Source organism: Plectropomus leopardus, chromosome 21, assembly GCF_026936395.1.
Source record: "Plectropomus leopardus strain MGB_pleo_1.0 chromosome 21, ASM2693639v1, whole genome shotgun sequence".
NCBI lineage: Eukaryota > Metazoa > Chordata > Actinopteri > Perciformes > Serranidae > Plectropomus > Plectropomus leopardus.
Window position 1 is genome coordinate 23,104,893 of NC_142196.1, and position 23,261 is coordinate 23,128,153.

The 23,261-nt window shown below is 38.8% G+C and overlaps 1 protein-coding gene across 2 annotated transcripts in view; it reads left to right on the forward strand.

Annotated features, from left to right (window-relative positions):
- The window catches only part of cnksr2a (connector enhancer of kinase suppressor of Ras 2a), a 102,995-nt gene that overhangs the window by 75,164 nt on the left and 4,570 nt on the right, over window positions 1-23,261 (forward strand). For both annotated transcript variants that reach the window (XM_088072061.1, XM_042510815.2), the window contains 11 exons: window positions 2,613-2,827; window positions 5,165-5,216; window positions 9,750-9,925; window positions 13,195-13,268; window positions 13,400-13,471; window positions 15,293-15,360; window positions 15,493-15,590; window positions 16,080-16,298; window positions 17,246-17,387; window positions 19,163-19,387; window positions 20,047-20,234. In XM_088072061.1, the coding sequence (XP_087928187.1) occupies window positions 2,613-2,827; window positions 5,165-5,216; window positions 9,750-9,925; window positions 13,195-13,268; window positions 13,400-13,471; window positions 15,293-15,360; window positions 15,493-15,590; window positions 16,080-16,298; window positions 17,246-17,387; window positions 19,163-19,387; window positions 20,047-20,234 (1,529 nt within the window). The remainder of the gene's footprint in view (window positions 1-2,612; window positions 2,828-5,164; window positions 5,217-9,749; window positions 9,926-13,194; window positions 13,269-13,399; window positions 13,472-15,292; window positions 15,361-15,492; window positions 15,591-16,079; window positions 16,299-17,245; window positions 17,388-19,162; window positions 19,388-20,046; window positions 20,235-23,261) is intronic.

Below are 23,261 nucleotides of genomic sequence, written 5' to 3' on the forward strand. Positions count from 1 at the left end.
GAGAGGGAGAGAGGTAGTAAGACCTGAGTTTCTCCCCTGGTGGGAGCGGTGAAGAGGAAGTTGGTTGAAAAAGAAGAAAAAAAACATAGAAGAGAGTTACAGACAGTGAACCAGAACAAATTCAATAAGGACTGAGATTTACTCACACATGCATGGACATGTTCTCCCATAGCAGCATGATTGTCCCCGGCAGTAGTGGGAAATATGAATCTGTCAGTCCACTAAACGTATCTCAAAAAAGTGGTCTCATTTTGACTAAGCTACATTTTGACACTGGTTGCTCAAAAAAGCAATCAGTTATTTTCTGGCAAGCAACATTTTTGGTGAAAAGCCGCTTAGGAAGTGTTCTCTTTATGTTTATTGACCCCCCTAAGAGCCAGTGTACCTAACTATGCAGGCATTAGCTGTAAGATAGCTAGTAATTAGCTCAAGGTTGTACTTATTTATACTGTATAAGCATACATTCAGATCAACAAGTCCTCCAACCCATATGACAACACAGGTCAGGCATGTCCAAAGTCCTGAGTCGTAGTCACAAACAGTCAGAAAAAACTCCTGAGAGCTCCTATCTTAGCCTAAAAATTTCTAGCAAGGAGTCTTGACTTAGGAGAGATGTAGGAAAATACTCAGAGCAGCTCTGATCGAGGAAAGCGTCCCGCAAACTGTGAGATTTTTTCAATCTAAGGGGGGCCATCACACTAAGACGCATCACGGCAGGCGCGTCCACTCCAAAAAGTGACATTGATGAATGGTGCGACTCTGTGCCTTAACCGGAAAAGTTGAAAATACTTTACCTTTTATGCACACCCAAAAACTGCCAGAAAAATGCATCACACAGCAGCAAGAGAGGAGCGTCTGACAGGCGTGCTGTACCTTAGAGAAACATCATTTTGCTGGCAACGCTTCTCTAGCGACGCATCTCGATGTGGTCAACCCCTTATAAGTTTAGTGCAAGCTACACTTTGGGACGTGGATCTTAGTAAACTTGAGTAAGACATCAGATTTGATGTGTACAGAATGTGTGATGGCATCACCTACAGAATAAAGGCTACAATCTACGACATCAACACGCGAGAACAAAACGCCGTTGGTGTGCATTATCCATCTACACCACTGTAGTGGTAAGAGGAGAATGAAAACAAACAAATCAAGCCTCGCTGTAGTCACATTTATGTGTCAAAAAAGTCTGACGAAGAGGAGAAGAAAAATGTTGGTGCCGTTGTGGCTGAGAAAGACGCAGGTCGTAACCCAGTCACACGGTACGATGGTCATCCCAAATTTCTGACACTGTCAGAATTTTAGCGATCGCACAACTGTAACAACAGCTGTCCTTGAGCCTTTCTCGCTGTGCAACGCCCGTTTAAGAGCCATAACCAACAATATTGCCACGTTTCTTTCACAGTGGTCATCTTTCGTTTGGGACAACCCAAAATCACTGAAGAGACAGAAACTTTTTCTTAGTGAGGAGGTGTGGTTGACCTCAGTGCTAGGTATGACACAGGCTTTTAAAAGATGTGATTGGTTGTCACAACCTTTTGTGAGCCTACAGGTGTGGAAACACAGTGGTAATAAAATGAAGTCACACGGTGAGACACTGTGAGCACTTTTATGTGTGATTACACTGCGACACTTGTTCCTTTTTCCAGCTGCCAAAAATCTTAGTGTTTTGTTCTCACTTTATTTCTGGTGTTGTATCGTTATTGTGTTGGGTGGGAGATGTGAGTGAATCTCTAATGAGATAGACCACAAACATTATCCTTGGCTGCACTATCTAATCTGTAGCATTTCATTAACTGACTGTCATTCAGCATTTAGAGAATATTTCTATGAGTTTCTGCCATTGTCTTCTCTGTTTAAGAAACTCTAAGCCTCTTAAAAGTCCTCCTCCCTACTCCTAGCCATTTTTTTTTTTTTTTTTAACCTTAGGAGCTCTCTTAGGGGATAGGACACTTTGTAAATAACTTCTCTTTACCAGGATCTAGTATTAACTTTAAGGGAAAATTTATAAACCCAAGAATTTTTAAGAATTTTGGCCTCTTTTTTTATTAAGGCATTACTTTCCAAGTGCAACAACAAATGACAGATTTTGTTGTTCAGATAGAAACAATGAAAAGAGAGAATAGTGGCACTAAAATTAAAAGACAAAAGAAAATCAGACTTAGAAAAGCCATGGTGCACTTTCAGTTGCATCTGTAGGTTTCACAGATATTCGCAGTGAGTTGTGATATTTTCTAAATAACTGATTAACTCCAGAACGATGCCGTGATTAAAGGTCAAAATCTGTAACTTTTCTTTCTTTCTTAAACTCCACCGGTCTCATTTGAATCAATCTTGAGTGAAGTGACCTTTTGCACTGTGTTTTATTCATTTATTTTTAATGTAGTCTCTAATTAACCCACTTAAACTCCTCATCAGTAGCACTGATGAAGAACATATTCCAGAATATAAAACAGTGGATCGATACCGTAAAGTGCTGCAGGCAAAAATTATAAGAGTCTAATTTGGGCACTTGAGCTACAGGTGAACTCGGGATATCACCCCTAATGGAAGTTTAAATTTAATATACTTGACATTAATTTATTCCATGCTGATTTGATTGGATGATTTCACAGAAGCGTCACTGATGCGTTACGTGGGACTGTCCGGCGTGGACGAGAGGACCGGCTCTGACGACTACTCCTGCCACACGGCTCGTCCGGGCAAACGGAGCAATGACACGACCAAACGGGCCAAGAGGCGGAGCCACCACAGTCAAAGCCCCTCCCACTACGTCCTCCAGACAAATCAGAGAGATTCGCCGCCGAGAGACCCGCCCTCCATTTATCATGTAAGTATCTCATTTTGTCAATATCTTTTCTAGTATCAACATACAATGCCAACATTTATGCTGGCGCCTAGGCTGCGTCTTCAAATAGTATGTTTTAACAAATAAACAGTCCAAAAATTCAAAGATATTCAGTTATTATCATGTATGACAAGAAAATAAAAAAAAATCTCACATTAAGAAGTGTGAAACCAACAAAGTTTTGGTTTTTTGCTTTATAAAAGACTGAAACTATTTTTCAAAGATCAAAATAGCTGCCAATTGATTATCTGTCAATGAATCAACTAATGAATCAGTTGACTAACTGTTACAGCTCTAAAGATAACCAGCTGCTTGCTCCAACTTCACATTTTCTTTACAGATGTAAGAGTGGCATTGATCTGCTCTTCTAAGTCTTGGCATGACTACAAATGAGCACCTTTCCCGATATGTCAAACTATTCCTTCAAAAGAAAATCTAAAGCACAACTATGAGCTTTGCAGGTCAAAAATCCATTAAAAAAATGAATTATCAGCATTTGAAGAGGAGAAAAAGCAGTTTATTTTCCATTAAGTTGCAGGTTGTAGCTCCAAGATTGCATTACGTAGTTGCATAATGCGGATCAAACAAGGTTATGAAACTCCTCTGACTTCCCCTCAGTTGCCTTGTCAAAGTACAAACTAGTTAAATGAGGTAACACTCTGCTTCCTCGCTGATTTGTTTTCATGCAGCCAGTGATTTGAGGAAAAACATTTTGAGTTTTTACCCCTGATGAACATGTGCTGTAGTGAAGTGTGATGTAAGTGAATGCTGACTCGTTATTACCTTCTTGTCACTTCCATGACATCTGTCCGCCTCGCCTGTCCGTCTGAGCTCGGCTCTCCCAGGTCCAGACAGTCAGTTTGGCCGGCGATGACCTTATACATTTTGACAGCATCTCTTTGAAAATTAAATGCGTTTCCATGTGTGTGTGTGTTTACAGTGTGCATGGGTGCTGCGATGGCAGATGGCGTGTCAGTGGGAGTGGGCGGGCCCATGTCATCTGTCTTGCTGAGCGTGGGGCTGTGAATGGCCGAGCTCCAGGCTCTGACATGTGTAATATCGTGACATCAGAGCTGATCTGGTGCCTCATCTGACCTGTTGAGAGAGGTCACATCTCAGATCTGCTGGCCTGAGTTTAATTTCATATATCAGGGGTTTTGCAGAGGAGTTTAAAGGACAGGTGCGTCAAAACTCCTTCTCCTCGGAGTCAAAACTTAACACACAGACATGCAACGCATGTTTTTTTATTCAGTATGGCATAAACTTTACAACAAATACATGTTTATTAACCTGCTTGGGAATCATGGAAAATAGTTGCTCATTTTAACTGCAGGACTTGCTTGAGAATCATCAATTATTTTATTTTTTCAGTATCCAATGATGGTTTCCAGTACATCCATGGTGACAGTGCAAAAAGGAGCTGCTAAAGTATAATTCTGCATGCTTTTAATGCATTATGTGTGGTTAATACCTACATTTATTTTTAATGTCATATTTGCTACATTTAATGGCGAAATTATGTTGAAAATAAATTGCCAAATAATAATTCAAATAATTTGCAACAACAAAAATACATAAATAAATATGTTTAGGGAAATAAATAAGGTGAAGTAATACATAAATAAATAAAGAAGAAATTTATACAAAGTACAAATACTGAAAAAGAAATATTAATTTATGTCACACTTAATTAATTAATTAATCTCGATATTTTTTTTACTAGTATTTTTGGTACATTTACTGGCATATTCTTGGGCATATTGATTTTCTTTTTTTTATGTTGGCAGCTTATTTCTTCCATCCAATGTTGCTACTTTACCAAAATGTAAACAAATAGAGGCCAAATGGGGCTCTGGTTGTATCCCATAGCTACAGTGCCTACGACCTTGAAAACCCCTCTTTTGGGTGTTTGCCCTTCACTTTTTGCTTACTGAAACTTTGTGTTTAATCCCCTGTGGCCCCTGAGCTCTATTTTTTCTCATTTCCTCCATCACCTGGATGTCCTGCAGTGCCGCCCCTCCCTTCCTGTCTCTTTGTTCTATGTTTAGAGGTGCGAGAGTTGCTGAAGTCCTCCATGAGGTCGACTCTTCCACCCCGGCATGAGTGCGTGTCTGTGTGAGAAAGAGATAATGAGGGAAAGAGAGCGTCCCTTTGTGTTCAAGTGTCTCCTGCCTCCTCTCCTCCTCGCTCGCTAAGATCTGTCATCTTTTATATCCCAGGATTCTTTGCAGTAAACAAAGGCCACTGATTCATCCTGACAGCCTGCTCTCTCCCCGTCTCACCCTCCCTCTTCTTCTCTTCCTTCCAACCCGCTCTCAGACATACCAACAGTCCTCCTCTCTGCAGTCAAAGAACCGGAAGAAAAATAAAGGTAAGCAGCGAAGCCACCTGTTCGGTCTCCCATTTTTTTTTTGAGCTGCCTTCATAGTGTAACACTTAACTCTCTCAAGGACGCTGCGTTTATGGATGTTATGCAAAAACGCGAGAGCAGCTGCTGCTTCAGTTGAACCAATTATATTAAAGTAATATAACTTTATTTTACAGGTCTTTAATTTGCAAATAGTTTCCTAGAAAGTTTCATGGAAAAAAATATGTATTTTGTCTCTAATTACAGATTAGAACTCCTGGACTTTTATTGTGTTTATAAGCAGAAGCCGAACAATTTCCATTGAATAACAGGCTCCACATTAACCCGAATAAATATCCATTCATTATTCTTTTATTATCGGAAACTTCATTTTCTATTGTGTGCCTGCCTGTAGACAAATTTCCCATCCAGACGTGGTTTAAGACATTAAAATATTCTGCTTTGCATAATAATTTCAGTCTCATACGGTCAGTCCAGACTCTATTAATATGCAAATATTGCTCATTCATCACAATCGAATGCAAGACGTCTCCTACATCAATGAAAATTCAAATTTAACCACTTTGATATTTTCTCGTGTGCAGCTGACCTGCTGTGCATTGACTAAAAGACTCCTAGGGTTATAACCAATTGGAAATTAAAATTTAGAAAGGCTCCAGTGATCCGTGTTTTTGCTCATATTTAGTACCAAATTTTGTAGTTTTATTCCAGGAATATTACCATGAATCTACAGTTACGTAGCGCTGCCTTTCAAGGAAACTTTAGAAAACCAGTGAGGACAGAAAGTGTGTCTTTTATTCATCTTTTTGTTTTTTTGTGAACGCAGGTTTGTCAAATACTTTTTATTTTGGTTGACTATCATCAGAAATCACTATCATTATCATTACACAACTTTAATTCACAGAATGAGTCTATACCGTGGTAAATAGGCCTGGCATTGGAGTGAATATTAACCAGCACTTATTGCACATAACTGTAATAATATTATAATCAGGGTTAGGCCTGCAACTTATTATTTTTATCTGTCATTAGGGGCTCCCTTTGTTTTTGTTGTAATTGATCTTTTTTCTTTAGCGATGTTTTCTCAACTACCCGTTGAATCGTAAACACAACTTTTTCACGAGTGATTGAAAGTGGTGTACAAATGCAGCCCATAAAAATACGACCACAATCAACCTGAAGGGGGTGCTATAATTACAGGTCAACTTTGAAAAGTCACGACTCCCATGCCGTAAGTCCGTTTGATATGAAACTTCCTACAAACATCTTTTAACTCAACATTTTTTTTTACTTTTCAATTTTAAATTTTTTGAAAAGCACATTTTCGACATCGTCCCCTAAACCATAGGGCTGATTGTCACCAAATCATCTATGGATCACTGCTGGACCAAGCTTATAAACAGATATCAAAAGCTTATTGATATCTCATTGCATTTGGAAGATATTCACTTAGAAACTGGGGACGCGGCTCAGCACATAAATAGACCAAACTCCACAAACGTTTGGCTGATCATGAAGAAATTTGCAGGTCTTGTTTACAGAAATACCAGAAACATACTCTGCAAGTTTGTTGGAGCCACAAATGCCAAAATGTTGGCTTGAACCCTGGAATCACCACTTGTGTTTTGTGTTATTTTATTATTACGTCAAAGTAATCTATCTGATGGACCACAGAAATGACAAATAGCCATGACAATTTCCATAAGCTCAAGGTGACCAACCAACTGTTGTTTTTTTGATTAATTGATTAGTCATTTTAATCTTTAAAATGACCCACAAAAGTGATTAATGGCCACAACAATTTCCATTAGCTCAAGGTGACCAACCACCTGTCAGAAACCTAAAAAAAAAAAAAATTAAAGAGAAGAGTAGTTCATTTTCACATCTGAAAAATGTTGTTGTTGATAAAGGTCTAACATTTAAATTGACTAAATCTTTCACTGCTCAGTATTGCAGATACATTATTGCTCACAGGAGAGTTTTTTGGGGTCATTTATTAAAGTTAATGCACAGGTGAAAAAATGCTGGTTGGTAAAACAAAATCAGTCACTTCTTTTTTAATTAATCTGGTGAGATATAAATAAAAAAATCACTGACTGCAGCCATCTATATCCCACATGTTGGAAATTTATCCTGCTGGAGTTCAACTTGAGTCCTCAGAATCATTTCATAGTCAGGAAAAACACGTCTCACATTTTGGTGCAGAGATCTCTGTATTTGCATTTTAACACAACATGCTCATTTTACAGACTTTCATGAGTCCAGACTGAACTGCAGGCGAGACAGCTTTCCATCTGTTTGATACACACTGTACTCTTGGTCCAGATGAAAATCCAGTGATTCAGCATCTAGTTATGTCCCCGTTAAGATGAAAACTACTCATGTTTTGATCACATTTCTTTGTAGAGCATTGGAAATGTAATATGTTGTATTTGTAAACACACATATCATTGTAAGATTAGTTCTCTCATTTCTGATTTTTATGCCTCTGTGCCGGAGATAGCCGTGGCCAGAGGCATTATGTTTCGTGTTTTACGTCTGTCGATCTGCCCTTCCCATTTTCACAAACATAAAATTTGGCACAAACATCCACTTGTAGTGATGCAAGGTCAAAGGTTACTGTCACCTTGCATCAGCGTCATTCTTGTCAGCACAGTGTTTCAAAGACAGCTGAAGATATTTCGTCAAATTTGGCTCAAATGTCCACTTTGACTCAAGAATTAATTGATTAGATTTGGGTGGTTGTAGGTCAAAGGTCAAGGTCACTGTGACCTTTTCTGTCTCATTCTCGTGAATGTAATATCTCAAGAACGCCTTGGCGTTTTAAAAAAAAAAAAAATTTTTGGCACAAACGTCCACTTTGAGTCAAGTGAATTTATTTGATTTTGGTGGTCAAAGGTCACTGTGACCTTGTATTATTCTTGTGAGTGTGATAGATCAAGAACATATTGAGGGAATATCATCAAATTTGGCACAAACGTTCAAGTGGACTCAACAATTAACTGAATAGAATTTGAGTGGTCAAAGGTCAGGGTCACCATGAACTGTCTTTGGCCATAATATGCCAATTATGACAACATTTATCACAATCGTCTAACAGGATAAAATAATGAAGTGGCGAAATTTTATATCCTAAAGGTCAAAGGTCAGCTTCGCTGTGACATCATGTTCTGCAAAAACACTTTTCTGGCCATTGCTAATTGTCTTAAGTCAGGAACAAAAGGGGAGACATTTGGTCAGACACTGAATTGGTGAAACTAATTTTGGGTGCCCACCTTGAAATTGTGCTGATTGTTTTTATCTTCTGTCCTGCCGAGTGTAAAAAATGTGTTTGAAGCAACGGATGTTTTCATAAACACGGATGTTAAATGTAACTGCAACTTGATGCGTTTGCAGAGACATACAATTCAGAGGCAGTAATTCTAGTTTTATGTCTTTCTTTACACAAGTGATGGTATCTTGTGTTTATCAAAATGATAAATCCCTCAAATCCTCCTGCTTCCTCTTGTTTTGGTAATTTCCCTTCCCATTTGTCCTCTCTCCAGCTCCCTGCTATCAGTTTCTTTGCCTCTTTGACCAAAGCTCTTTCTTCCTTTCACCACACTAACGAGGATCAACACGTTGGAAGTGATTTTCTTTCACTTGTTTCACCATCTGCCACCGTGAGAAGCTCTGAAAGCTTAAGCTCCAGCTGCACTTTTTCGGGCGACAGCTTTGTTTGTTTACAGCAATTAAACCAAAGTTTGAAAAACAATGCGGCAGTAATGATTTACTGATTGTTTTAAATGCTCCGAGTAGCAATCTTATCACTCAAGTAATGAAATATTGGTTACTCCCTTTGGTCTGTGGCTGAGGCAGTCTTGTCTCAGTCTCTCCTGGATCCAGAAATTAAATTTGCGATGGTATCAGGCCAGGAGTGTGGAGCTGCTGCACAGAAGATTGGAAATAAAAGGCACTTTTTTACATTTCTAGGATGTATAGTTTCGTCTATATCAGAGTATATTACTTATTAATTATCTGCAGATTCTTTCCAGACTTCAAACCTTTTCACACTGCACATTTGAGCTTTGGTTTCCTTCTGTAGAAAGTTGTTTCCTTTAGAGATAGACTGTGCGCTGCACTTTCCATTGCTGCAGAAATAAATGGAATATTGAACTGCATTTCCCTTTAAGACTTTTGATACAGCACAATAAAAGTTTCTTGGCGGCCGTCAACTGGGAGCCAAGTTTCCCTGGTAATCTTTAATGAGGAGCCTGTTGTGAAAAATGTTATAGGGCTTTCATGCCAGAAGGAAAAAGGCAATTTTTATTAAACACCTCTTACCTTACTGCAGTGCAGCAGCGCTCTGTCAAATCCACAGATTGAACTGTTGCCAAGAATTATTTTGGATGAGGCAATTTGTGAATGCTTTTATTCAAACTGCTGTGAAGGAGCGAGCACTTACAAGCACCTTTTGAATGAAAATGTTACTTTCAGCTCCCATTCTTTCAATTTTCTGATTTATATTGTCCTCGTCTGTCTTCATGTTTTCTGCAGGACGAAGTTTGGCCTCGCTGAGTCGGAGGCGTGTTTCCTGCAAGGCGCTGGGCAGAGGAGACTGCGAGGGCTGGCTGTGGAGAAAGAGAGATGCAAAGGGTTACTTTTCTCAGAAATGGAAGAAGTACTGGTTTGTTCTGAAGGACAACTGCCTGTACTGGTACATCAATGAGGAGGTAAGTCTTTTTTTGTGCTATTTTTTAAATTTTGTTTCAAGATATACATAATTTCGATTCAATTTATTTAGCACATATTAAAAATGACAATGTAATACATTTAAAGAAAAGGAGACATGCAAGGGAAACCCAGATAACCCTCAAGGAGCATGATAAGAAACTATCATTTTTATTTATATCAGTACATACAATCTCTTAACATTGATCAAAACATTTATAAAATTGTTTAAAAAAAAAAAAAAGAAAAAATATATATGGGCTATACAAAAATACAAATAAGAAGGGTCAGACAGAAATAATTATGTAAAGAAAAGAAGAAGAGAAGAAAAGGTAAACATGAAAAACACACATAATGTTGGGCTATTGTTATAGTAGATAATGAATGCAAGGATATGCGTGATGCATAGCACTGCAATAAAAAATTGTAAAACTTAACTATTACAAAACACTTACAAAAAAACAAAACTATAACATGAGAACAAAACTTAAGAATAAGACAAAAACACACAGCAGTAAAAGTAGTCTAGTCCCAGGGCTACTGCAGAGAGCCATTACTACAATAGATGTGCTTGTGATGGTTGTGCAAATTTATGTGGTTGCCAGTGCAGGTCTTACATTGTAAATGGATTCAATTTAAGTGTAGGAGTAGTGCAGGGCTAATGAACACTATGCTATGGATAAAATGGAATGCAAAGTGAATATCAATATATGAACAGAAGGCGCAGAGACAGTGTAAAAAAAGGGGGAAAAGGAAAGCTGGAAAATATAAAATTTAAAATGCAAACATAAGGTTAGATGAAATTCAAAAAGAAGTAGTATATCTGGTCAGTACAAATGTATTCTGAAGGCAATAGCTACATAAAATACAAATGCAAATTGTGCAAAGGTTAACATAACCAGTACATTTTTTGCACACTTTATTGGACATAATTGCAATAATATTATAATCAGGGTTAGGCCTGCAACTTATTATTTTTATCTGTCATTAGGGTCTCCCTATTGTTTTTGTTGTGATTTTTTTTGTTTTGTTTTTTCTTTAAAGATGTTTTCTCAACTACCTGTTGAATCGTAACCAGTAACTTTTCTGTACAGCAGTATAAGACAGACAGAATGCAATGAAATATTTAGCAGAGAAAAGTCATTACGGAGCAAAAGCAGTGGGGTTGCATGGTAATTCACAATCACTATTTTTAGTGATTGATATTTTTGTCCACTCCTTCTCCCCCTCTCCAGCTGCATTTTTATTGATGCTAAAATATATTTTCAAGTGTCAGTTTCCCAAAAGGTGTAACATATTTCATTGTGTCTAAGAAATTTTCCGAAACAGAGAGGCAGTGATGAAATTTGTCATAATCTCTGCCTGCTGTCACTTAACAGGAGCAGTGCAAGTTTCTGAAATAGTTATGTTAGTGCTCTGTGACCAAGGGAGAGAAAACTGTGCAGAAGTTGCCCTCAAGCTGAATGCCAGAATATTACAGCTATATGAAGACTTTGCCCTGGATAAGCAGCAGGCAAAAGAGATTTTAAACTGATTTCAGCTTAATGTTGTGTTAAGTATAACCCCAGTTCTGAAAAGTTGGCACACTATGTAAAATGTAAATAAAAACAGAATGCAGTGAGTTGCCAATCATTTTCAACATATATTTAATTGAATACAGCACAAATAATATATTTAATCTTCAAAATGATGAACTTCATTCTTTTTGGTAAATAAACACTCATTTTTTATTTAATGCCTGCATCACATTACCAAAAAGTTGGGACAGGGGCATTATTCATCGAAGAACTGAGGAAATTCATTGTTTAAGTTTTGAAAGTGAAATTCTTTGATGCTCTTGCTTCATATGCATGACTGGGGTCCCTGTTGTTGTATTTTACCCTGTGTAATGCATCACAGGGCAAATTACGCAACAACAACCCCCGAACAGAGAGTGCGCTACTTACTGTCAGCTTTTCAGACTAGTTTATACACAAAAATGTGAAGAAAAGTATTATTCTGACACCCTTTCCCTTATTAAATTGAGAGATACAACTGTACATTTTTTTAATCCACTTTATCTCAGTTATTAAAGACTTATTGCCTCATTAACTCATAATAAAACACACTTCATCCAACCCAAAACCAAACCCAAGTCCGCTGTTCCAACAATCATGGCTCCAGTTTGGTCAAAATAAATCCTTAATTCAACAAGTTAGATGTAAACAACATGCCATTATTCCCCCGCGGTCTCTCTCTGCTGTTTCTGGCCGCCTGCTGTTTACAGCCCTCTAACTTCTCCTTACACCACTCAGTGTTGTGGTGTCTTTCAGCCCAACTGCCTGTCCCACCGGTAGAGACCAGAGACTGAAATCTGGTGGTGCATGCTGTGTACCACATACAGTGAGTTTGATAGAAAGATAAGTGCCTGTATTAAGGACAGTATTGAAAAATATACCTTCAGGATTACTAAATCCCCTGGTATACAGTAATACCATGATACTGCCTTAGCTTAGTACCCTCACTCTTTTACCACAAAGCCACTCTGTTCTAACACCTGCAGAATGTGACTCATTGTCTTACTGGAATAAGTAGGGACGTCTGAACGGCAGCGTATGTTGCTCCAAAACCTGTATGTGCCATTTTTGGCTATAAAATAAATTGCAGTAAATGTCAACATACTCACTAGTGAAACATCTGTAAAATTACCTGTTGTGTCCAAACCAACACTTTTCAGCCTGTACATAAAGCTGATCATTAATCAGTTTAGCCTCACTAGAATTAACCAGACAAACAAAACTCAGACAAAAATGACAATAAATACAAAGCTTATGGACATCCGCATTGGGTGCCAAAAGCAATTTAAAGCTACACAAATTAAATAACTGGATAGAGCCTAATAGAGCCACCAGCAGAATAATATCATCACTTAGGCAGAGAACATGAGGCTGTCTAACAATGTAATTGCAAAGCAGCTGCAGCCACAAACACATTACAGCAAAGGAGAGACTGCACAGTTATTATATTGCACACAACATTATGTTGCTCGCCAAAATTGTGTTTATTCAGAGAGTGATTACAGATAGATACATTATTTTGAGCCTGTTTTCATTTCCCCGAATTTCTACAACAGGTGCAAAATAAGCACAACTGGGTCACAACACTCACAATTATGGAACATACTTCATATTGTTATAAACCAGATTTTTGCTTTAACATTTCTCCTTTCACCCTCCCCATTAGCCTATTATTTAAGTTTTTCTTTATATGTTCAATTTCTCCTGCGGCTCAGGACGAGAAGGCCGAGGGTTTCGTCAGTCTTCCAGAGTTTAAGATCGACCGGGCCAGTGAATGTCGCAAGAAGTAGTAAGTACACGATAAAAACGGTGCATTGCATATTCATGTGTTTACACTCCACATCAAGTTCACATGCTCTTAAGTATAAATGTTTGCCTGTAAAAAATAACTCCCTCTGTCCCCCTCCCGTGTCTCTCTAGTGCTTTCAAAGCGTGTCACCCCAAGGTCAAGAGTTTCTACTTCGCAGCAGATGGAGTGGATGACATGAACAGGTAAAGCAGCATGTGCTAAACACGGATGAAGGTTATGCAGAAGGGCAAACTCCCTGCAGGGTGGCAAGAGTGCAGCTTCCTGTTTACTATCCCCAAAGCACGAGACAAATATGTTTTTCATGTGATGATAAAAGAAAGGCCTGTTTTTATCCGGGCAGTGACGGGTATGAAAAACATCATTTGCAAGATATATTTCCATAGAGGCTCCAGTTTCAACCTGTGCAGAGGCTCGCCAGACTCTACCTTCATTTACATAATGATCTCTTCACTGCAGACAGCATTTGTTAGAACATTTTGAACAGATCATTTCATTCATTTCCAATGACTTTCAAAATGAAAATAATCAAAGATTTAATGAAATTCCTGTAAAAGGTTAAACTGCAGGGGAAACAGAAGAACATCTGCCCACTGGGGGATTATTTTTTTTTGCATTTTTGAGAGAAATAGTCTCTACGAACTTTCTAAATGACTTATTAGGGAACATTTTGTGAAATATTCCTTGCTGAGAGTTAAAGAAGAAGCAGCTGGTTAGCTAAGCTTATCATAAAGACTGGAAGCTGGGAGAAACAGCGAGTCTGGCTGATAAACCACAATTTTTAGATTTTGTGGTTTGGAACTAAAAGAGTCGCTTTGCCTGTGGCAGGTGAAGTACACGACCCGCTTACTCGGAAAACGAGTGGTGGAAGTGGCCGCAGGTGGTTTTACTGTTGCTAAAGCTACATAAAAAGGCTTTTTATTGCTATGAATGGAACTAATGCTGAAAACACACTGAGCAGCAAAGTGCAGCTCATCACAATAACTTAACACGGTAGCTTTTTTTTGCAGCCGGGAGGCGTGTTAATGTGTTTCAGGAGACATTCTTCGTAACATAGGTCAACATGTAACAGGGCTCTGCTAACTGAAGGGCTGAGGGGATTCTCTGACGGCAATTTGCTGTTCGAAGTTAAACCAAGTTAAACCATTCCCAACTTTAGGTTTGTCAGAGCCTCTCAGAAAATTTAAAGGTCTACAGTCTGGAGCAGCCACAGAAGGTTTCCACACCCATTGCATGGCAGCTCATGGCAGGCCGCCCTTGATCTCTCGACTGACTATATCAGCCAACTGTAAAAGCTCCTGCTTTTTACAGCATAAGATGTAAACATTAACCCTTTCAAACCTGAGCAAATTGGCTTGATTACTTTCAAAAACATGGGAAGAAGGCAATGAGCAATTTAACAAGAAAATTTGCAAGAAATTAGTCAAAATTTACAAGAAAATTACCTAAAATTAGTTTAAAAAAAAGGAAAAAGGAAAAAACACAAAGAGACAAAAAATACCTTAAAATGTATAAAAATTGTGAAAAACTTTGTTTATGTACCATAATTTTAAATATATAATAAAAGAATCTTGAATGTCTTGCCAAGTTTCTCATTGCCTTTTCCCATGTTTTCAAAAGAAATCAAACCAATGTTCTCGGGTCTCAGAGGTTTAAAGGCTTGTGAAAACAATGCAGCTCAACAAAACTGATGTCAATCCAGGTTCGAAAGAGTTAATGGCGCTTCCTCGGCTAAGCTGTAATGTTAGCTTAGTAGGTGACCTAGCAGTAGATGCGTGTTGCCTTTATTCACTGATACATTTGTACTTTTTTGAGCTTTGAGCACCACAAACCGAGCACCACCTAGTTCCATTATATTGGTAAAAGGCAGACATCTCTACAGCCGATGTCTTAACAACTCAGCAACTCAAAGCTGTCTATACTGATAAATAGGATGTATTCCTTCTTTCTTTTTTTACATTTAATTTTCAGCTGTGTGATAAATCCATAAATCTGAACCCTTCTAGATGGCTGAGTCGTCTCAACATGGCTGCTGTGGGTTACGCCGAGCGAGAGAGGATACGCCAGGAGCAGGGTGAGAGTTCATTATAGTGTCCTCAAGACTCACAGTGAACTTATATTGCAGTATTTGAACCACATTTTATGATATTTGTATAGTAGATGGATAGATGATGTTCCTGACTGTGTGTGTGTGGGTTTCCTGCAGATTACTGGAGTGAGAGTGAACATGAGGACGACACCACCTCCAGCCCCAAACAGGACAGTCCCCCACCTCCATATGATACCTACCCACGGCCTCCATCAGTGAGTCACGCACACACACTCATATAAAGTACATGCTGTACTTGAAGGCGAAACTCCTGCTCAGTGCTCCTCCGCAGTCCATTTTAACAGTTGAAGTTATTGCCAATTTAGCCTACAGGGAGTGGTGAGGCTAAATTTGGTATAATTGATGCTATAATTGCTTTGCTCCACATTAAATGAATTGTATTTTTTTCAGCATAGGATTAAATGAAAAGCTGAAACAACAACACTTTACTACAACAGCACTTTAGTTTAAATAATCACCAGACACACAAGCAAGATAATGATATTTGCAAATCCTTGTAATAAAGAGCCTCTGCCTTTTTTCTGCTTCCACTCCTGTCCAAACACTCGTTACTTCTTTCTCAAGCTTCACCACGCCTCCTCGCCAGATGAAATCCTTCTTTCAAGTGTGTCATTACAATTCAATGAGACCCGCAGATTAATTCATGCCTACCACATCTTCACTCTCTCCCCTCTGTCTGTCAGATGAGTGCCTACTTGGAAGGCCGGACCACTCGACTGTCTTCCACAGAGACGTCTCGATCACGCTCCTCCCAGGAGGACTTCCTCTGTGGCGAGCCCCCCGCGGTGGCTGCAGAGCCGCAGTACCATCCCGGTCCTCTAGGGGGAAGCAGCACTCACAGTGGGAGGAAACCAGGAGGCAGCAGCAGCAGCGATGTGCAGTACAGATGTGATCCTGTAGAGGTGTGTGTTAGTCTGTCCGGAGCAAGACATCGCAGCGACTAAAGACCAGACGGTTACACCTTAAATTGAGATTTTCGTTTAAGTCTGAGTTGTCCTTACAGTAAGATCGGTTGCACTAAACACCCTCCTCTTCAATGTTATTTTAAAAATCTAACTCAAGTGTTTAACCCTTTGAAACCTGGATCGACATCACTTTTTTGTGCTGCTTTCAAACACCTTTCATGAGCTTGTAAACCTTTACACCCTGAGCAAATTTCTTTCAAAACATGGGGAAAAAAGGAAATGAATGACATAAATTGTCAAATTTCAACACGTCCTGTCAAGGCAGTAATTGGCACACAATTAGCTGATTACATCCATCCTATCAGTAGGGACTCTTGATATTAATTACCTCAGAAATTATTATAATAGCTTTTGTTCCAGACAAAATGTACATTTAGATTCCCCACAAGTCTCAGTTTGTGTTTGTTCCTCCAGCACTTCTTCTGTTTTGGGTGTCATGAATATTTTATGCATTCATGATTCTTCAAATTCACCAAATCCAGGAGTTTGGGAAATTAGTTTTTAAAAATTCATACAAATTATACAAAAATATGCAGTTCAGCGGTACTAGACTCTTAACTTTTTTCTCGTGGGCAGTGAAGTGAAGCAGCCACATCAGAATATTATATTTAAAGTATTTTACTGCTGAAAAGCTGTCGTGTGTAAGCGATTAGCCCTCTTCCTCTGAATGGTTTGTTTATCCTGATTAGTTACTCTCTCTGGGTTCATATTAAAAAAAACATATAACCAACATTGTTTTCTGTTAAACTACATACAGTTAAAGCTAGATGTGATTTACTGGACACATGGATGATTTTACTCTGAAAATCTAATCACTGCTTAGTTGGAAAGTTGCACATAAAAAGTGATGAATAGTATGTTGTTTGTGTCTCTGTCTACTGCAGTATCGATCCAGTCCCGCAGGAGGCAGCAGTGAGACGGGGTCTCCAGGCCGCTCATCGTCTTCGCAGAGACGTTCGTGGCAAGACCTTATTGAGACACCGTTAACTGAAGCTGGACTGCACTACCTACAAACTGGACCACTAGGTAACAACTTATTCTCTAACTATTGGACGAAGATATCATTGTTTTGTTTTGGGTCACAGAAATAAAGCCAATATTTTCCCCATTTAGCATCTGTTGCTTTAAGCCCTCCTCCCAAAAAAACCCTGTCTGCTCTGATTGGTCAGCGTTTCCAGGTCTTAAAAAATGGTGGACATTTTTATGGGTCCTTGAAAAAGTTTTGAACTTTACTATGAAAATCCTTGGGATCCCTGTAAAAATCACTAATAAGAGCTTCTAAACCAAAATATTCACCATCAAGAATATGATCCTAAATCAAAGAGAAATAAACAACATTTGCAAACAAGTTAACATGTTTCCCCCACATTAGCATGTAGCTACATGTAGCAGTGTAGGTTACGTAATGTAAACACTTGCAGTAACGTGCCTGGAGCTGATGACCATATAAAGAAATTAAAAACTTGAAAAAAACTTAAGTAACAGAGTATTCAGAGCAGTCGAAATTCTACGATTTTTGCTCTCAGATTTTACACACCCTCACCTCATTATCTGAAACGTCAGCCATGTTTAATATGAACATTAAACAAATTCAATATATATAGCAGAAAATAAAGAAATGCATAAACTGGTCCCCCTTAACATTTTTTGTTTCTAGAATCCTCGAAGATTTTATTAAAACTTCTGGGTAAAAAAATATTCTTTCTGCTGCAAGATAATAAATATTTTTATGTAACATCCCAAATTGCCATGTTGCTTAGGGGCCTCAGGGCAACACAGGAAGCCAAATGTACTAATAACATATGGATATTTGACACTGACAGATGTATTCTGCAGGCTTGTGGTACATTTGCAGTCTGTATGATTGATGGTCTTCCTCCAAACAGAGCATCACTCCATCGAGAATTTAACTGAAATAAGATATAGCTCAGTGTTTAATAATGTTATGTTAGTATTTTTTATATTTTTGCACCACATATGCACGCAGGTCATTTTTGTAATTTAGATTTTAATTTGAAATACAAGAGATGCATCATCTGAAGGGGATCCTCAGGCCCAAGAATACAGGAATATACAGACATTTTAACAAAAAATAAATGCACAAATAATCGCTATGATAGTAAATTAACCGAATTTTCGACGACATCTCTTTTCTTGTGGTGTTTTCAGACACCTTTTCCAAGTATTCAAACCTTTGAGCCCAGAGCAGATTGGTGTGATTTTATTTCAAAAACATCAGGAAATAGACAGTGAGCAAGGAAAGGAAGGTAAAAACTACAGAATTATCATGATTACACATTAAAATTATTTTACAAAATTATTTAACTATTTAAAGCTTTTTTGCAGACCATTTCCATTTTCTTTTAATAAGTAAATATACAATATATTTATTTACTCATTATTATTTACTCATTTTCTTTCATTTTTGGGTCATTTCTACTTTTTTTGCTCAGTGCCCTCTTTCCATGTTAAGGAAGGAAAGCAAGCCAATTTGCTCAGGTTTCAAAGGGTTAAACTATGGAAATGACACAAAACAATCAACAAAAATAAACACACTCTACATCTTAGTATCATCTGCACAGAAAAGTAAAGTAATGAGAAGACTGTCAGTACAAAAAGTAGCTGGAGGGGTTTAGGATTTATATTGATTATCTTAAATTAAGGCTCTACTTTTACTTATTGGTATATTTGTTAATTTGTGAATATATTTTACGACTGCATTTAATGTTCTGTTTAAAATGAGTGATGCGGTCAGTGGTGGATTATTATTATTATTATTCTTTCATATTTTTATGTTACAGAAGACGCCGTCTTTGCAGAGCCCGGTCCAGGCGGCGGGACCATGATGGCCGGAGCAGTTTACACTCTCCCCGCACAGAGGAATGTCCCGTTGCCCATGGCGATGCAGAGGCTGATTCCTATGGCAACCCAGGGAGGGAAACCCCGCAGCTTCACACTGCCACGAGACAGCAACCTACACACACTCCTCGCGGCCCCTGCGAAAGAAGAACAGCAAACACACAACGGTGAGTTTCGTCGGGGACATCTGTGTGCTGTGAAACACGTGGACGCATGAGAAGAGACAGAGTGTAGCTCCGTTTTGTGTGTGGGTGGACATCAAGTGAGAGCAGAGAAGGAAAAATGTGTCTCACATTGAGTGACAGCCACAAGAGACAAAAAAAAAAAGATTTTTTTTTTTTTAAGGTGAAGACGTCAGCACATGTGCCAGAAATAAAAAGCGCTCTCAGGCATTTCCATTTAAATCAGTATCGGGTAGAGTAACACACACTCCAGTAATAAGCTGATCTAATGAGGCTAATGAGACAATAGTGCACTGGTTGCCAAGGTGAATCCAGCAGCGCACGGAAAGAAAAGTGCCAAACCAGAATAGTAAACAATGAAATATAATAACCATTCTCATTTAGCCAGTCAAGCAGAGGAAATAGAAAGCGGAGAGGACATCCCTGAGGCTGGAGGGAGAGAGAGCATGACTTTATCATCATTAATAACACAAGTCATTAGGCTGTAAAGTAGAGGTGTTGAGGTGCTGTCCTCCAGTGGCTGCTCTGAGATATAACTCAATCTAATCAGATTTTTGACAGCTCTTTAGCCTTTAGCTTCAAACAATGTGAGCGGAGGAGTGTTTCAATCATCATTAAGTGTGTCTCTCTGTGACTGTGTGAAGGCGGCAGCGAGGGCGCATCCCTGGGCGATCTGTTTCGTGCGTGCGAGCAGGGCGGGGTGTGTCCACTGGGTCGCGGGTCAGACGTCAAAGGTCAATCAGAGTGCAGGCAGTCCTTCCTCCGACGGGCCGCCGACCCTCAGCTTAACGAGCGGCTGCACCGCCTCCGCATACTGACCTCCACGCTGAAGGTATGTCCACCCGCAAAGACACACGTGCAGGGAATATGTGGGCATAAATGTGCACCCAGAAACGCACAGAAACACATATAACATAGATGTCATGCACACATAAAAAAGGTAAAAATTAAATTACATTAACAGTCCTTTTTAAGAATTTTCAATATAATTTTCTTATTTCCAATAAACGTTTTTTCTAAAAAGATTAGTTTATATAAAAGTTCTAATCCTTAAGATTTCCACCAGCTTCTTGTGGTATCAACAAGTGCGGTTTAAAACTGCAGCAAACAATTGTTGAGCAGCTAGTTCGTCACGAAAACCATAAAACTGGTGTGTCTGTTTACAGTGCAGCCAAACAAACAAATTTGGGTAAAAATAATTGCAACTGCAATCTGCTGGAGCTTCAGCAGCTCTTCATCTAACAACTCACTGTGGCTGCCCGTTTCTTCTGGCAACTAATCTGTTGTCAAAAAATGCCGAAAAAGCCTGTTAGCTTGTTTTGTGGACACTTTGTGTGTGCTTCACCCAGAAAAAAGCTGGCTGTGATTTGCCAGTTAAAAACTTGAAATGTAAAGTATTTCACAGCCGGATACATGGCCTTTTCTTAAAGCAGGGCTGTCTTTGCAATAGAAAACCAAATACTTTTGAAATTGGTGCTACATGACCAGAGAAAACAGACAAAAACGGCAGTGGCATTTGCTTTTGTTCAAATGGTGGAAAACCTTCAACTATCTGCACCGTACCAGACCAATAATCCGGCTGGTGGGAGAAGTAATGTGAGCTTGCCTGTTTTTTTACACAGAAAACAATATAGTGGCAAGCTGGAAACAGTTGATGTCAAATTACAGTTAGATGGTAAGCTAAAATATATTTCTAAAAACATTTTAGGCAGCGTAGTAGCAGAATCTTGTGTCATATTCGATCAGCACTGCTGAGTTTTGCACCCTTGGATCTTACTCTGAAAAATGAAAAGGTAGCACATCTCAAGTCTTCAAGTCGTCAAGGAAGACAAAATACTCACATTTTACTTATCGCTAATGATGTGAGCCTAATAAATAAGTGAAATGTGAGTTTTTATCCTTCTTGACTTGAAGACTTCAAATTTGCTATCTTTTCAATATTTTGGGATAGGCTCACTGGATTTTGGGTTAAAGAACTCCACCAAGAATTCCTTTGCTGAAGTGTAACCTCTTTTTCTAAATACAGTGATTTTACCTTTTGATCTCTTTTAAGTCTCCATTTTACAATACAGAAATAAATATAGTAGCTTTTTTTTAGTTTACAAATTCTTATATTACAGTCATCTGCTAAAATATATTTCTAAAGACATTTTAGCGAAGAGGGAGGCTCTCTTTTTTAATGCACCTCTGAGCATTTTGTGTCCGTGGTGGTGGGCAAACGAAAATGTGGAAGTACAATCTGTAGTTTGAGCAGCAGCCCCAGAGCCAGCGAAAAAAGCTGAGAGATGAACATGGAAATCTGGATGCAGGCAAGACCAAGGGAAGTTTACCGCAGTTCACTTAACGTACTGCAAACACTGTTATGACACAGAGCTGGTTCACAGTCAGCAAAGTTTGACTTGAATGCAGCTCTGATAGATCTGCAGCAGACTGTTAAAACTGTTATCAATGAGATGAAATTACAGATGTCATGGTTAACATGCTGCATCATCTCTTCAGTGTATGAAGGCAGCTTGACTCCAGCGCATGAACTTACAATGAAAACTACTCTATGGTGATTTATTTACTGAATGTTAAAATATTAGATGGCTAAACAGGAGTCAATGTCATGAAAATCTTAAGGATTTTAACTTTAAATACTACTCATATCCAACTCATATTTGATATCACACTCTTCTTTTGCAATTCTTACAGAAGAAAATTACGCAATTTTGCCTGCTCTTTGTTCATAGGCTGTTCTCTTACCCTTTCAGTTTTTTAATACTTTAGTTTGAGGTTGGCAGTTTCTGATTTATCTCCGAAACTGAAATCTCTTCATTTTTTCGATCCAAATCCCCTATTTGTTTTTTTACCTTATCCAGTGTGAACTGAAAGAATTACCTTTTATCACAGTGTATTTTTCTCTGGTCTATATTCACATATGATTGCAGCTAACCACATGAAATGAGAGCAGGGTGAAACGGATAAAACGTTACTCCTTTTATTTTGTAGAGGGACACTTTCATGTGCATTTTTAGCTGTAATACACCATGATTTTCTGACCCTTGAAGTGCACACGCACACATAAACACACACACTGTCTCTGTCTTGTTAGTTTCAGTGCCGTCATCTGTCCCAGTCTGTCTCCTCGGTTTGGTTTGAGAGCTTTGTCAAGCAGCCATCTGTGGCTTTATGCTGTATGAGCAGCGGTTGTGTTTCTGGGCTGCGTGCCTGTGAATGGCTCTTTTGCTGTGGCTGTTTTTCTTTTTTTGTCTCTATAGAGTTTGTATCTTTGTTGCTTCCTCCGTGTACGTGGGCGGGGATGGTTGGCGAGGGCGCCGGGGTCTTTGTCGCTGCAGTAGCTTTTTTGCGAGGGTCTGTGGCTTTGGCTGCACGTGTCTGCTGGTGCAGGTTGGCTGGATCAGCTTACGTGTTTGTTCCCTGTTTGACGTCTCTTAAAGGAATACACCAAGTCTTTTTGGGGGGAATTTGGATTTTCTGTTAAATAATTAGAGCTTACAGTAGGCACTAAAGTCATCCATGTGACCCTGGTAGACGTTAAACTGCAGTTTACGAGGCATCAGGTTGTGTTTGTGTGTTCAGGCAGCAGCTACTTATCTGCAGTGGTTGCTGTGGAAACAAGACATACACGCATGTTTTCTTTGTATCTGTTATGTATCAAATTGAACAAAAACAAGAAACTACAGGCGAGATGACGAGTGAAGATGTGCGCTATAATTCTCTATATCCAAAACAATTCAGAATGTCTCTGTTGACAAATATAATGATAGAGGAGGTTTTTATATGCTGTGTTTAATATTGTCATTATGGCTGGATAACTGAGCTCCAAATGTGACATCATCAATATTAAAAAATCATG